The sequence below is a fragment of the Podarcis filfolensis genome, assembly GCF_964270895.1.
Source record: "Podarcis filfolensis genome assembly, chromosome: 9".
NCBI lineage: Eukaryota > Metazoa > Chordata > Lepidosauria > Squamata > Lacertidae > Podarcis > Podarcis filfolensis.
The window spans coordinates 38290918-38306871 of record NC_139610.1 but is presented as its reverse complement, the minus strand read 5'-3'; the positions used below and the strand labels follow the sequence as shown (position 1 = coordinate 38306871).

Below are 15954 nucleotides of genomic sequence, written 5' to 3'. Positions count from 1 at the left end.
CTCCTCCCGCTTCGCTGAAGGGGCGCTGTGCAGAGAGGGAAAGCTGCCCAGCGCCTCTCCTGGCTTCAGCAAAAGCAACACGAAGCCTCGGGGCGCAGCGGAGACTTATAGAGCCTGTATTTGCTCCGTAAGACGCACACACATTTCGCCTTAATTTTTGGAGGGGGAAAAGTGCGTCTTATAGAGCGAAAAATACGGTGCTCTGTTGCCTCATTAGTGGAATGGGACAGTCAGGCAGGACAGGCGTAAGTATGCAGGGCAAGTGGAACTGTAGTCTTTCCTTCTCTGCTTCTCATCTTCCTGATTTCCCTCAGGAGCATGGATGTTTTAGTAATGGTTCGCTCATGTTGTTTTGCAGGACGAACTACAGGAAGACTACGATTACATTGGATCTAGTTCAGAGCTGCTTTATTTAAAATTGCAGCCTTTAGAAACTAAGAGAGTTGGTGTTGTCTTCACGCCTATTGATTACAAAAGGGTAAACTCCCTTATACTGGTCAGGTAGGTCTCTTCTCGAGATTCTGTGGGGCGAATTAGGCACTGTTTTAGAAAACTTTGTTTCATATTTCCATCAGTGAGTGTAGGCCCCAGGGCTACATCCAAATTTGATCTTTGGTACTTTCCCTCTTAAAGCTTGGATTTACTGTATATGCAAATTATAGAAATATTTCTCATCCACAGGAATTGTATTTGGTCTTGGCAAAGCATAGCAGTGAATTTTACCAAAAGATGCCCACATCTTGCAAGTTGGTGGGAAGACTGCTTTTCTTTTTTCCCTTTAAATTTTTATTTATTTATTTATAAAGGCATCCTTGCTTTATTGCAGGAATAATTTGACTGTTCTGGATGTGGTTTATGTCGAAGGCATTGGAGCCAGAGAGCTGTTGAAAGTAGGGGGAAGGTTGCCAGGGGCAGGAGGATCCCTTCGATTTAAGGTGCCAGAATCAACCCTTATGGACTGCAGGAGACGTGAGTGACAATCTGAGAAGGACTAAGTGAGATTAGTTTAACCAAACAGATGCGCATGGTTTGGAGGATAAAGTGGCCAGTCCCATGGGCACAGCTATGTGTGAATAACATAAACATCTGTTTTCACATGCATAACCATGGTTGCTGCTGTGCATACTTAAGGTAGTATACATGTGCAATCCTCACATAGATGGTGTGCCCTGATTTAGGAAGAGTTGCATGTGAAGTATTACATGCCACCATTCCAGTTCCCATCTCCCTTTCATAATACGGATGAAGACTTGAATATATTGTAACATAGTTGTAGGAAAGTACGGTTTCTGCGACTTAGAAGTACCCTCAAGATGACTTTTAATGATTACCTTGAAGTAACTTGCATTTTGTTTTCTTTAGAACTGAAAGATGGCAAGCAAATTTTATCCATCACAAAGAACTTTAAGGTTGAAAATGTTGGTCATCTTCCTATCACTATAACGTCTATGAAGATTAATGGGTACAGCTGCCAGGGTTATGGATTTGAAGTACTCAATTGCCAAGATTTTTTTCTGGCACAGAACTCTTCGCGGGAGATTAGCATTGTGTAAGCATTTGCCGCTTTCCATTGACAAACTGGCTTACTTTAGAATTGAGTTTAAAAGTAACCACACTATTACACTTATATCCTACCTCAAAGGAGCTCAAGGTGTCATACAAAGTTCATATAAATAAATAAAAATTCCAAGAAGAGGCTATCCTTGTTTCTATGACTGTTTGGAAGCACTCTATTGTGTCATTCTTTACAGTGCTAACTTTGCCTTAAGGGTTGCAGAGCTTACAGTCTGTTGTGTGTGTTGAGCATTTTGTTTTCCAGTTAGGGTCATGCTGCACAACATTGTAACTTTGAGAGGGCAATTTCAGAGCTGAAGGAAAAATAACTTATCCTACTGTGGAACATGTTATGGGGCAGGGCAGAGCAGCACAGTTAAAGGCTGCAGTGGGAACATCTTTCATCGATTTAATATCAAGAAGTCTATCTCCATTATAATGAACATTATTCAACATGAATCATAATTAATTCTTCTTAATTAACCCAAAGGGGGGAAGATCCATTTGTACCTTAAATTTTGTGGATCCAGCCTTTACTTGAAGTCTTGCTAATGGGATGTTATCGCTGGTACTGGTGGGGCAGTTTTGCCAATCTGCCTTTCCCCCCTGTAGTCTCCTGAGCATCCCAAAACAGTGGTTGGGAGTTCTTCGGGGACAGCATGTGAATTGGGCCTTCCTCCATTAAATGACTGTCTGCCCCAGTGTACAGTGGTACCTCGGGTTACATATGCTTCAGGTTACATACGCTTCAGGTTACAGACTCTGCTAACCCAGAAATAGTGCTTCAGGTTAAGAACTTTGCTTCAGGATGAGAACAGAAATTGTGCTCTGGCGGCGCGGCAGCAGCAGGAGGCCCCATTAGCTAAAGTGGTGCTTCAGGTTAAGACCTCCGGAATGAATTAAGTACTTAACCTGAGGTACCACTGTATTTACAAACAAAGCCAAACTAGCTGACTGACTTTTAGGTAAGGTATGTGATTGGGTACTAGACAGCTGATGCGTTATTTCACTTTTCATCTTACTCAGTTGGAATCAGTGATCTAGCAATATTCAGGATTTCTAACTTGGTCTCCATACAGTTCCATAAATGTGGTGATTGTAAGCCCTTATACGAGATGGAAATACTTTCATCAGATACTGTTATAACATCTTTTACTCAAGATATAATTATGAGTTGCTTCACTGAACAGGATTTCTCTACTGAAAAGTTACACCTCTGGATGTTTGTGATACAAGTCACAGGGAGCCTAGCATGGACAGAAGGGTATGGAAAGAATACAGAGCTAGGGTGGGCAACCACTGACCTGTGGACCAAACTTGACCCACTAAGCCTTTGCATTTGGCCTGTGAGGCCATTTTCCCCAAACCACACCACCTGCCCCACTTCTGATGTCCCGTGTGACATCAGTTGTGGGGCAGGTAGAGATGTGATTGCAGAAAGCAGGATTGAACTTGCTGTACATCCACTGATACATGGGGTGTTTGATCCTGCTTGGTTTGGGTATACCAGCAAGTTCCTGCTAGAAACTTGCTGATGTGCCTGAACCACTTTGAAAGCAGAACTGAATGGTGTGTGGCGAATTCAGTATTGCTCAAGCAGGATCTTCCCCCGCACCCACATGGGTCAACTTTTGACAGGCGTAATGTCATTTTCCCATCAGGTGGGTGGCCAAAAAAGTTCCCCACGCCGACTGAAGCCAAGTGCTTTGGGCCATAAATCTTGCTGAGAGGAATAGTGATGATGCTGACCACAGTGGTTGATTGAAAGCATACAGAGGAACATGCAGTGCAGTTATGTGTCCTGCTGAAGGCACCTCCTGCTCAAGGAGTTTCGATAACATCTAGGACTTCTACTTGAATTCTTTTCAGACAGATGGGAATAAAGGTTATTGTATGTCAAGGGTATGTGCAGGCTTCAGTCATGTGTATTAGGTGCTGTGTTAAAGGATTCTCATTGTGATCAAAGGGGTTACAAGTGAATCACAAAGAGTGGTAGGAGGAAGCAGGGGGTTTGATGTTGAACGAAGGACTTTCATGGGACCTGATTCTCAAAAGAGAGAACTGCAACAATAAAAGCTAAAGAACCCGTCAAAATGTCACTGGCTTTTTAATTTTTTGGTGTGCAGGTTTACTCCAGATTTTACTTCTTCGTGGGTTATCCGTGAGCTGACTCTGGTGACTGCTGGTGGTGTCGAGTTCCACTTCACTCTCAATGTGACTCTTCCTCACCATCTTTTACCACTGTGTGCAGATGTGGTACCAGGACCCAGCTGGGAAGAGTCCTTCTGGAGGCTTACAGTGCTCTTTGTCAGGTAAAGCATTTATTTATACATCTTAACAAATTTATAGACTGCTTCGTGGCATAAAGCCTGGAAATTTTCAGTCTCGGACACCTAAACCTTAGATTTTAAAGCAGCAGCAAGATGATATCAAGAAAAGGAAACTTGGCCACCTCCTCACTGTCTTACTAGATCTGGTTTTTCCTTGAGCAGGAAACACATTTCTCCGCTAAATGCAAGCCCTTCTAATACAGAGATGGAGCACCTAGGTCTGTCCAAGAGATTACTGGACTACAACTCCCAGCATTCCTTGCAGTTTGTTGTGGGTGGGGCTGATGGGAGTTGGAGTGCTACAGCATCTAGGGAACAAGTTGGATACCTTTTTATATGCCTTGAAAACATACCCAGGAAGTATGATGTAGCAGGCAGAAAGTCATAGACAGGAGAGGCTATTAAACAGAAGATGGGAGTTGCAGTGGCTAATTCCAGACAGGTTGAGATTAAGAAGTATTATACCTGAAGAAGGGATGCTCCAGGCAATACAGTGTTGTTGGGAAGAAGGAATCCCTCCCTTTAGCTGGAGATACAACATGCTCGGTAAACTCTCTGAAGACTACCAGGTTCCATGCAGAGGGAAATATTTCCAGTCAGTCTCAGTGATCCCACCTTTATGAATGCTGGCTGTAACAACTTCAACACTGAACACAATTAACCCATTCAATTTGATGTTAGTTCCAACCTCCTGAATGTAAATCTTAGAATCATAGAGTTGGAAGAGACCACAAGGGCCATTGAGTCCAACCCCCTGCCAATCTTGATTCATTTCTTCACACACGTCTTGCTGAAAACATTTGTCTTTCCCTGTCTGTCTGTCTGTTTTGCAGTTTGTCTCTTCTGGGTGTGATTCTGATAGCTTTCCAGCAAGCGCAGTACATCCTATCGGAATTCTTGAAGTCAAGACAAAGGCAGAATCCCAGTCCTTCTGCACTGCCAAACAACAGTTCTGTGGACATCATCAGCTCTGAAACGTACAAGTAATAAATATTAACTTTCTGTTAGGTGCCTTGATGTGAAAATCTCTTTAAAGTGATGGTGGTGGTGCTGTTTGATTCTGAGAATAGATAGGTGGTGGTTGGAAATGCTAGTTCCTCAAGAAAGGAACAATTTCTTGTCAATTGATGTTGCTATTCAGATGCTGATAAAAAACGGCTCATTACACATCACAGAAGTTGTGTCCTCAGTGTGGGAAGGGAGAAATATGTAACCTGCCTTCAGTATATGATAGAGATGGTGAGGGGCAGGAAACATGGGAAAGTCGTGCTTCTTGATCCTAATCTGAAGCTAATTTTCTGTACAATTGCTAAAATAATGAAATATACTTTTTGCAAAACAGGATAAAAAGTATCAACATGGCTTCCAGGAAAAAAATAGTGTTCAGTGTTATGCCTTATTTTCCAGTCTCTCCCTGGTCTTGATAAAATGATTTTTGAACAATATGATCTTTGTGCCATAAATAAATGTAATCACTTTATTTCTGATCTAGGAGCAGTTGCAAAACCTTCACGGATACTTACGGTTCTTCTGATAAAGGGAAAGGAAAAGGCTCCCTTTCTGTGGGCACAGCAACTAGCCGGAGTCAGAATGCTGCCAAAAGGAGTCCAGCAACATACAGTCATTCTCAGAAGAAGCACAAGTGCTCTGTATACTATGGTAAACCAAAATCAAGCACAGCAACCAGCGCCACTAGTCTAACAACTGATGACAAACAGAACCCAGTGGTTGAAAATCAGACTCCAGCAGCAAAGGAGGACATTTGCACTGTTAGTGAGACTTGGCTGAGCCTGAAATATGCCAGTAGCATAAATGTAAACATGCAAAAGAACTTGACGCACCCAGGGAACTTTCTAGATAAAGAAGAGAGTGCATTGAAAAATGCAACGCCTATAAAAAATACTTCTTCAGAGTGCAATTTGAAGGAGGGTCTTCGAACAAGTATGTTTCCTAAGGAAACGAACCTTAAGACTTCAGAAAATGTAGCTGAGCTCAAAGAACCTGAGCTGTGTCCTTTGAAGTCATCAAAGAAGCTGTCTGAAAGTCGCTTCCCAAGACATTCACCTCAGCAACAACCAGAATTTCAAGAAGTTTCTAGGAAAAACAATGGTAACATTTTTTTAAAAATACAGAAATAGATAGTTTTGAGTAGTCTGAACTGAACTAATACTGAATTAGAGGGGGGCATTTTTGAAATGACATCAAAAGGAAAAAAATATGGAAGAATACAGTAATTTCTTATCGAACTTACAGACTTCATTACTTTTAAGCACATGTACTGTAGTCAGTTTAAATGCTTGTAGAAATTTAAATTCTTTAGTTTTATTTAAATTCTAATTAAGACCCAGTGTTGCAAATAGAGTTGCAGATTGAAATACATCGTGGTTTTTGCCATTTGGGGAGAAATGGTGAAGAAAATAAAAACCACCAACATCCATAGCAAAGAAAAAGGGAAAATTCTTTTTGAGCAGTATGTGGATTACCAGTATTACACAAAAGCAAACATACGCAGCCCACCTATAGCTCTCTTCAGTCATTCTTCTTACTCTCACGATTGCCACTTTGTGAAGGAGTAGGGTACTGCCAAGGTCCATTCCCTCCAGCGCATCTGCAGAGACTCTCCATGAGTAGAAGATCTCTGCCCATTCATAACTTTGTCCTCTCAGACTTCATTACTTTTAAGCACATGTACTGTAGTCAGTTTAAATGCTTGTAGAAATTTAAATTCTTTAGTTTTATTTAAATTCTAATTAAGACCCAGTGTTGCAAATAGAGTTGCAGATTGAAATACATCGTGGTTTTTGCCATTTGGGGAGAAATGGTGAAGAAAATAAAAACCACCAACATCCATAGCAAAGAAAAAGGGAAAATTCTTTTTGAGCAGTATGTGGATTACCAGTATTACACAAAAGCAAACATACGCAGCCCACCTATAGCTCTCTTCAGTCATTCTTCTTACTCTCACGATTGCCACTTTGTGAAGGAGTAGGGTACTGCCAAGGTCCATTCCCTCCAGCGCATCTGCAGAGACTCTCCATGAGTAGAAGATCTCTGCCCATTCATAACTTTGTCCTCTCAAGTCATGGAGGGCTGAAAACAAGGAGGGAAATAGCACACTGGGATGGGGGCTTGGTAATGTACTGTTCCTTGTGCAGTTGTTATTGTGTGAGTAAGCACTTACCTGATGCAGGTGAATTTCACTTGAAATATTCTTACAAAGTGAGGTAAATACTGTATCGTTTTTGTTTTTATTTTGAAGGGAATAGCCAACAAGTGTCTCTCAGGAATGAAATAGAAAGCTGTGACTCTTTGAAAAAGCAGGTCAACACAAAGCCCTCAGCAGAGAAGGCGATAAATAAAGGGCCTAAAGATGAACCGCAGTGCTGTGGAAAACGGGAAGTTTCTTCTGCTGAGGTTTGAATTGTTACATGCTGCTTTAAACATTTTGGAACTGGGATTTTAAATGCAATTGCAGAAAAACACCTAAAAATAAAAATGGGGATTACTGGGACATAAGCAGTGCTTTTTTTCTTTAAAAATGTTTAGGGGTACTCTCATTTTCCTACTCATATTGAAATACTGCTCCTCAATGAGGCCAAACTTGCTGTATTTTTTGCTCTATAAGACTCATGTTTTCCCTCCTAAAAAGTAAGGGGAAATGTGTGTGCGTCTTATGGAGCAAATGCAGGTTGCGCAGCTATCCCAGAAGCCAGAACAGCAAGAGGGATTGCTGCTTTCACTGCGCAGTGATCCCTCTTGCTGTTCTGGCTTCTGAGATTCAGAATATTTTTTTTCTTGTTTTCCTCCTCCAAAAACTTGGTGCGTCTTATAGAGCAAAAAATATGGTAGATTCACAAAATGTTCAGGGGTATGTGTGCCCCTGCATACCCCCAGAAAAAAGCACTGGACGTAAGGTCCCATGAGTATCATTGATAGTGGCCAGATTTCTATTGCTGGAAGTGAGAATAAGGAGCCAATTAATTATGTGAAGCTTGAAGGATTATCTCCAGGCATTTATTTACCCGAGGTTACTCTTTGGCTTTGTATATATCTGACTTACTGTTGCTACACTGTTACAATTTTTCTTGTATTTTGCATTTTGGCATACTGTATGTTTCTATTTCTGGTTGTTGACTGTGATGAACTGATGATGAAATCAGAATATGTTTATAGTGGAGAAGTATACCCAAGTATTTCCGTATGTAGAAATTGAAGGAAGTTTCTACACAAGCTTGTTGTCTCATGGGTTTCTAGCTCATTCAGTGACCTTTGTGATCACTTTGCGAGTAAGAATGTGATGAAAGAATGGCATAGCCATTTTTACATAGCATAGGTTACATATTGGGTTGTGTTCAACATTAGCTTAAGGACTTCCACCTGGGCAATGGGGCTGTCACTTCCTAAACACCTCGTGCCATGTTCAACCCAGAAGAGATTGTGGGGGGCATGGAGAAAGGAAAGGCAGACAAAGTGCCATTGTATAGACAGCTAATGGGACAACATAATTGGATATAATCTGGCATTTCTTCAGCCTCAAAAATAGTGGTGTAAACTTAGCCTGCCTTCATTCATATCATACTATAAATAGAGAATTCCAAGACCTGTTTTAGAAATCTAGAGGCTGAGTACATGCTAACTTTTGCGACAGTATATCCTATGAGAGGCCCTTTATACCCATTGATTTGAACAGTACAGATTTGTAGTGCTTATGTGTTCTTGAAGAAACAATCTTACGGTTGAAATTTGCATTCCCTGTTCCCATTGCTTTGGAATAGTTGTAGCTGTGTAATCTAAGCTTGAAATAACTTTTCAGGCAAGTTTGTCCCTTAATAAAATAGCAATTCACGTAATCAGAACAGATGAGGTTAAAAAAAAAAGTGAAGAAAGGAAGAATTTATGGAGGGTAAGTTTAAAACTGAGCTAGTCATAAATCTGACAGGTGGTTCTGGTTTTAATCGAGGCAAAATTGTGTAGGCCATTGTTTCAGCCCTTTATGACTGTGGTATTTCGCTGAGGAAAGAATCAAGGAACGTGGAGGAGAATAAAATTGCATGCTAACACATTTCACAAAACTATAGTTTTTTTAACATTAATATTAATGACAATTTTGCATGATAATTATTTTCTGATTAAAATGTTGTGCAACTGTAGTCTGCCAGATTTTGAAGCCATTGATACAAACTCATAATCTTAAGTAATATGTCTTAATAAGTCCTGGTTTTTTTTACCTTTCAGCAGGAAGATACTCACCGAAAAAATGGGTCTCCAGAGAAAAGAGAAGGGCATGTACCAAATACAAACTGGAACAGAAATAGGACAAACAGAAAGAATAAGAAGAAGCATGCTAATTTATCTGTAAGGTATGTATGGCTGCTTCTTTATGTTCAGATTTTTTAATTTAGGAATGCAAACAGTATTTCCACCACTTACTTTTTCTTATTGTTTTTCTTGTTAATTTTTGTTGACAAAACAATTTTTTGGTTAATTTTTACTTTTGTTATTTTTTTACTTTTTCCTTTCTATTCTTAATTTTCATCCTACCCTTCTGCCAAAGAATCAAGAATGGCATTAGAGCCATTGAACAAGCCTCTAGGCCAGCCTTCCCTAACCTGGTGTTCCCCAGGTGTTTCAGACTACAATGTTCATCATCCCTAACCATTGGCTACAACTGACTGAGGCTGATTGAAGTTGTCACCAAAAAGATCTGGGTGGCACCAAGTTGCAAAAGGCTGCTCTAAACTGTATGTGATGTCGGAATAACATGTGAGAACCCGTGTCAGGACTGTTCTGTTTTAGTAGCATGCAAACAGATTGTTCACATAGTTAACTAATTAACAGATGTAACACATGTAAGATAACCACCCCCTTTTGTTGTTGTTGCTTGTAGGGTTCCTGAACAGACTGAGTTGAAGCATGTGTGTAGTGGTTTTGAAAGACCTGAACTTAGAACTAACGTTAATATAAGAAACTGGTGTGGTCAGAGCAATGGAGAAACTTGTAAAGGAGAAGAGAGAGGTGGCTTACCCACACAAAGAGAAGCAGGTATGTAATCAAAAGTGACTCAAAAGCAAATGCTACGCATAACTAGTTTTAGTAGTTTGCTTTTGATTCCGCTCCTATTTTTCTATTGCACTTTGTCTTTAAGATAGAGCAGTGCTACATTGTGATGAATCTTCTGGTTCTTTATCCCCTTTTGTGTATGAACATTCTCAGCCAAGGAGAAAGAATTGGGGAGTTCAAGCCAGCGATAAATAGACTTGACAACCTTCAGTTCCTAATGTGGGCGGGGTGGGGGGGAGCTTAAAGATGCCTGAATGCAAGTTCCAGCCTCATTGTTGAGTATGAAGGTTTGGGTTCCTAAGGATATTTGGGTGAATGTGCTTAGAAGCCTCTTCACGATTGGGAATGTGGATAAGGCAGGAACACAGGAAGATCTTGGCATAGGAAGGTCTGAAGTTGAGCCACCACAAATGGGGAAAAGTGTTCCTCTTGACATTATGTCGTATCAGTATGTATCTGTGAAGGCTTCTGAAGCTCAGGCATAGAAAACATTTATAAATGGGTCCCATATTCTATCCACTTACCCACTTGGAATATATGCTAAATCTGTTCAGTAGTTTACCTAGTTAACAAAATATAGAATGGATAAGAATGTTCAGTGTCTGGTCAATTGCATATATTTGCCAGCAAGTTGGAATAAGTTCGCGAGTCATAAACTTCTGTTTTGTTACGAATTTTCCAAATTGCCTAGAAGGTTTCTATCAGTGGCCGAAGAAGAAGTGCCTGGAAAGGTTTTGCTCGGATTCAAGCTCAGACTGCGGAAGTTCCTCAGGGAGTGTTCGTGCCAGTCGAGGCAGCTGGGGGAGCTGGAGCAGCACTAGCAGTTCCGATGGCGACAAGAAGCCAATTATTCCTAGCAGGCACTTCCTTCCTTCTAGTAAGTGCTGTAAGAGGGTGTGCATTCTGCATTTCTTGAGGCATTAGAGTCTGAAAATTGCAAAAGAAGAAGAAGAAGCTGCTGTAATAACTCAATTATTACAGAATTGTCTTTTAAAGCCTTAACTGGGCAACATTAAATTCATTTAGAAAAAATATTTATATGCTGCCTTATCACAGAAATATATCAAAATGGTATATTTAATTCTCCATCTCCCTTAAAACCATTGTAGAATTATTGAATATGGGATTAAATGAATATAAATATATAAATTATATATTCAAATACACACAGCCAAAGAGAGAAAAGCCACATCACCTTACAAATTGCTTCTACCATGGTTTATGCTGCAGAAACCTAAAACTGCATTCAGCATTGGCAGTTAGTATGGGGTTCGTAAGGCAAATAAAGCAGACCAGCATAAATCTACAGCTTTTTTGCAGCCCTGTTTATTATCAACACAAATCTCTTCCTCCAATAATCTGCTTGGCATCAACCTTGTCCTCATTTCAGCGCCAGGCAAATACTTTTTCTGGGCATTTGGGCCATGATGGGATATTTTTTACCATGCTTACATTTTTACTTACGTTTATGTATTTTTACTTTTTTGTTGTTGTTATATATCAGTTCATGACTTTTTGTTGTGAAACTATACTAAAACTCTATACACCCTCACCCCCAAAAGAAAGAAGAAAATGCTTGATAAATATTTTGTTCATAGCTTCTGACCTGTTACAAGTTTGTACTTGATTATCTATGCAGTCCTAGTATGTAGAAAACTGTATTGTATTATTTTACCAAAATGTCGTGTTCAGCTTTATTCTGTCATTTGCATAGGGGAAAGTATTTCATGCAGCGATTTTCCAGCTGAAACACCCATCTCTTTAAACCCATCTCACAACATCTGCAACACCAGGTAAATACTTTAAATAATCACATTCAAATGTGATTAGCAAATGAACTGGGGAGGGGGAATACTACTAAACTAAATTTGTAATGCTCAGTAGTGTTTTTGCATTATATCTTATTTTATGCAAAACAGATGTGCTGTAATATATTTTCTTTCTAATAGCTTGTAATTCTTCAATTGCCTTTATGTTGCTAATGGTATTAAATGACTATCCCACCACTACCATACAAATGATGTTTGCAGCACACACAGACCTCTCTCTATATATTTATTTTTGTATGAACCTGTTTAGTGTGTGTCTTTTTGTGTGTAGATAAATTGGGTTTGTTAATTGGAATGCATACAGATTTCCCACCCGTCCCATGCCTGCAGGAAATCTGTTTGACATACATAGCTTCCTTGTATTAGGACAAGGATAGTTTATTTTTCTAAATATAAAATAATTTGTTCGCACTTGTCTTCAGCAGAGATGTGAATGGTGTCCCTCAGTATCCAGAAAACCTATGCCCCAACTTCCCTGACATAAGTGTAGATCCAGACAAAAATAAAGGTTAGTTAATCCAAATGAAACTAGATAATGGGACAAATTCATTGGGTACAAACCCTTGTTTACTGGATGGTATGTAAATATTGCATTGTACACAATATAAATAAAGTCAAAACTAAGGCACAAAATGTTTTAAATACACAGAGGTGCACAAAAATGCTAAGTATTATTAGAATATTCCAATTTGTTGTATTCCTTGGACCTGGAAACGTAATTATTAAAAGCATAGTTAGTTTGAACTAAGCCAGTTTAAGTAATTATTCTTTGAAGTTGGCTTGTTCTGAAACTTAACCATAGTTAATGTGAAAACCACACTTGTATCAGACTGTACAACATGACAAGCCATACTTAACCAAAATATTTTGATTCCTTCCTCCTGGCTATATGGGAGGAGGTAAAGGGAGAGGGGAAGAGAAAGTGCAAGGCTCACTGCATTTCACTCTTGCTTGTGCAGATTGTGCAAATGCAGCTGGAAAAGGCAGAATTGAATTGCGTGGTGGTGCTAATGCTTGACAGTTTGTTAATTTAGAGGTCATGATTTCAACTCTACTTGTCCTCCTAGGTCTTTATCCAGCGGGGGACCTGTGGCCGCCTCAACCTGTGTGCCTGCCAAATAGTGTGAACTACAACCTTGAGAACAACATCCCATGCATGATCCAGGAAAACCCTTCATTACACAATGGGCAAGTTTCTTTCCCTCACCCCTCCTGCTACACATGTTACTAAAACAATGGTATCGTTTTGTAAACTGCTAATACATGGGTATTTTGTTTTTGTTCCTGAAATGCTAAGTTTTTCTTTTTCTTTTAGTAGCTTCATTGATTGGAATGCCTCATGTGATGGTCAGTTTACCAGCGTGTACTGCCCAGTGGAAGTGAATGAATACAATGCTTTTCCAGAAGGTAAGTCTCCTACCAAACCATGAGTGGTTTAGAAACAGGCACTTGTCCTTTTCCATCAGGTGCTCAGGGTTCTGGTGACATCTCCCATATATCAAAGGACAGCTTCCCTGTCTCATCTTAGCTCTTGTGAACACCTTGCCATCTCCCCACTGCCCCATATGATTCCCAGCTCATTGCACTGACTTGTGTCAGTGCTCAAGTCCACCTTGGACATCTGTTGGGAGATGTTTGTGGTCCAGTAAGGGAAAGGTAAAGGGATCCCCGACCATTAGGTCCAGTCGTGACCGACTCTGGGGTTGTGCCGCTCATCTCGCTTTATTGGCCGAGGGAGCCGGCGTACAGCTTCCGGGCCACGTGGCCAGCATGTTTAAGCCGCTTCTGGCGAACCAGAGCAGCGTACGGAAACGCTGTTTACCTTTCCGCCAGAGCGGTACCTATTTATCTACTTGCACTTTGACGTGCTTTCGAACTGCTAGGTTGGCAGGAGCAGGGACCGAGCAACGGGAGCTCACCCATTGTGGGGATTCAAACCGCCGACCTTCTGTTTGCCAAGTCCTAGGCTCTGTGGTTTAACCCACAGCGCCACCCGCGTCCCTTTTGTGGTCCAGTAGGCCTATCTATATTCTTCCTCAGCACAGCCTGTATTTTCCTCTTCCCACACCCTACCTCCCAGCAATCTACAAACACACACACACACACACACACACACACACACAGCAGGCTAATAGGATCCAACTGCTGCAATAATTAAGAAAAATGTAGAACTACCCTACAGTATTAAGTTAATTGTTGGTTGACAAATCTGCCCTTTCTCCCAAACTACAGAAAATATGAACTATCATAATGGCTTCCCATGCACTGCGGAAGTTCAGAGTACAGCCTTCATTGATCACAGCTGCCAATCTACTTGGAGCACCCCACCTAATATCCCTCCAACTTGGGAGCCAAGCAATTATGTCAATTCAACAGTGAGTATAACGGGTGTTATATTACTATGATATAGTAACATAGTAGACATCTAGTTATAGGTGGCTGTCCCTTACATCCTCTTGTTGATCATTTCAACTTGCTAGGCACATCAGTATGGGATTCTTTTAAATAAAAAAGTGGGATGGGGTGGGGGGGGACGGGACCTGGTGAAATAGCAGACGGAACAGAAGTGTAGTCAGGAAATTGCCAGCATGAATTTTTGTTTTGTTTTGGAATATGCTTTTGTTCCTGTTGTAGGCCAATCAGCTTAATGCTATTTTTTCCAGAGTTTATTCTGGCTCTGAATACTGAAGGAGGGCCAAAAAAGTGACACTGAATTGTTGCTCATTTATTTCCGGAGTGGCACAGAGCATTCTGTGCTTCAGATTTTTTTGTTTAGGTAGTGCTCTCATTTAGAAGTTTTTTAAAACTCGTGATAAAGCGAATGGTGCTGGTGAGACGATTCAGAGCAGATCTTAAAAGTTCTCCAGTTTTGACAGAAGCAGGACACCTGTGCTCAGACTTCTTCCTGGCCCTGCTGCTTCCCTTATGCACTGCTTGGCTTGGTCAGTAATCTCCTTAAGAGGGTGTGTTTTTCCACTGACTGAAGGAGTGAAGGGGTGGGTGAGAAAACAGGCAATATCACACTGTTGTCTTGCTTTCTAAGGCCCACCATTCCTGTGTCTGGCCTTACTGTTGTTTGTCCACACAAACGACACATTTTAAGCCATTTAAGTAAGTGCCATGCAGGAAACAATTTTAAGAGTGCATGTTGTTAAATATTTGCTCTTCAGCTAATTAAATAAGGAGTTTTGCAGGGGTGTTGAGTCTCTTTGTCTTCTAAGCTGCTTTCCCAAACATTATCTGTTGAGTTCTTTGTTTTTCTAAATATGTATGTTTTATGGCACAACCAGTTCATGAAAACTTTTCTCTTCAACGAAGCTTTTGGATGATTAACATTCTATGGCCTTTTAAATGTGTCTTTAGGAAAGGGGTCAATGCTTTGCTTTGCTTTTGCTTTAACGCATTTTGTGAGGCACCCTGTGATTTTGGGTGAATGGCAGTATGATGACGTTGTTTTGTGTTGCCTGTTTTTTCTCTCTTCCAGTCCTACCTCTCAAGCACCAGGAGTTTGTCACCCATGTCTGGACTCTTTGGTTCCATTTGGGCCCCCCAGAGTGACATCTATGAAAGCTGTTGCCCAGTCAGTGCCACCACTCAGCATTCAGCCCAGGTGGAAAACCAGGCAGTTCTTTGCAAGCAGGAATGCTACCCGAGATTTAACCCATTCCGTGCCTATATGAACTTGGACATATGGACTTCAGCAGCCAACCGGAATGCAAATTTCCCTCTTTCTAGGGAGTCGGGTTACTGTGGAAACATGTGAAAAGGAATTTTATTTTTAAAATGTGAAATAAAAGATGCTTTCAGTTTTGATTACTAGAATAAGCTGGTTGTTGAACTAGACTTCAATGTTGGTGGATATTTTGGCACTTTTGTATGGAAAATAAAACTTTTTTTTACTGAGGTTTCTGGATTTTCCGTTTTCTTTTTATTGTTGTTGTTTATTATACTTACTAATTGCACTTTTTGTGAAAGTAACTCAGAGCATCTTACGACAATAACAAACAGCATATTCATTAAAGCAATCATGAAACAAAACAGATAAATCTATGAAAATAATATTTTAAGAAATGGAACAACAACGTCTCCCCACCCCCAAAAAAACCCAACTCTCAAATAATAAAGCAAGCTAAATAAAAGAGCAACCTGGCAGCCTAGAATCATAGAAACTGGAGTTGGAA

The 15954-nt window shown here is 40.4% G+C and overlaps 1 protein-coding gene across 16 annotated transcripts in view; it reads left to right on the top strand.

Annotated features, from left to right (window-relative positions):
- The window catches only part of TMEM131L (transmembrane 131 like), a 71044-nt gene extending 55367 nt beyond the window's left edge, over positions 1–15677 (top strand). For 2 of the 16 annotated variants that reach the window (XM_083631001.1, XM_083630986.1), the window contains 16 exons: positions 359–501; positions 827–969; positions 1363–1549; positions 3681–3866; positions 4718–4867; positions 5377–5993; positions 7144–7298; positions 9120–9244; positions 9772–9926; positions 10636–10821; positions 11659–11737; positions 12196–12281; positions 12841–12961; positions 13089–13180; positions 14006–14148; positions 15258–15677. In XM_083631001.1, coding sequence (XP_083487127.1) covers positions 359–501; positions 827–969; positions 1363–1549; positions 3681–3866; positions 4718–4867; positions 5377–5993; positions 7144–7298; positions 9120–9244; positions 9772–9926; positions 10636–10821; positions 11659–11737; positions 12196–12281; positions 12841–12961; positions 13089–13180; positions 14006–14148; positions 15258–15536 — 2847 coding nt within the window. In that variant the 3' untranslated portion in view covers positions 15537–15677. The remainder of the gene's footprint in view (positions 1–358; positions 502–826; positions 970–1362; positions 1550–3680; positions 3867–4717; positions 4868–5376; positions 5994–7143; positions 7299–9119; positions 9245–9771; positions 9927–10635; positions 10822–11658; positions 11738–12195; positions 12282–12840; positions 12962–13088; positions 13181–14005; positions 14149–15257) is intronic. The other 14 variants (XM_083631000.1, XM_083630993.1, XM_083630999.1 and 11 more) reach the window with 7 other exon arrangements.
- The last annotated feature ends 277 nt before the right edge of the window (positions 15678–15954 follow it).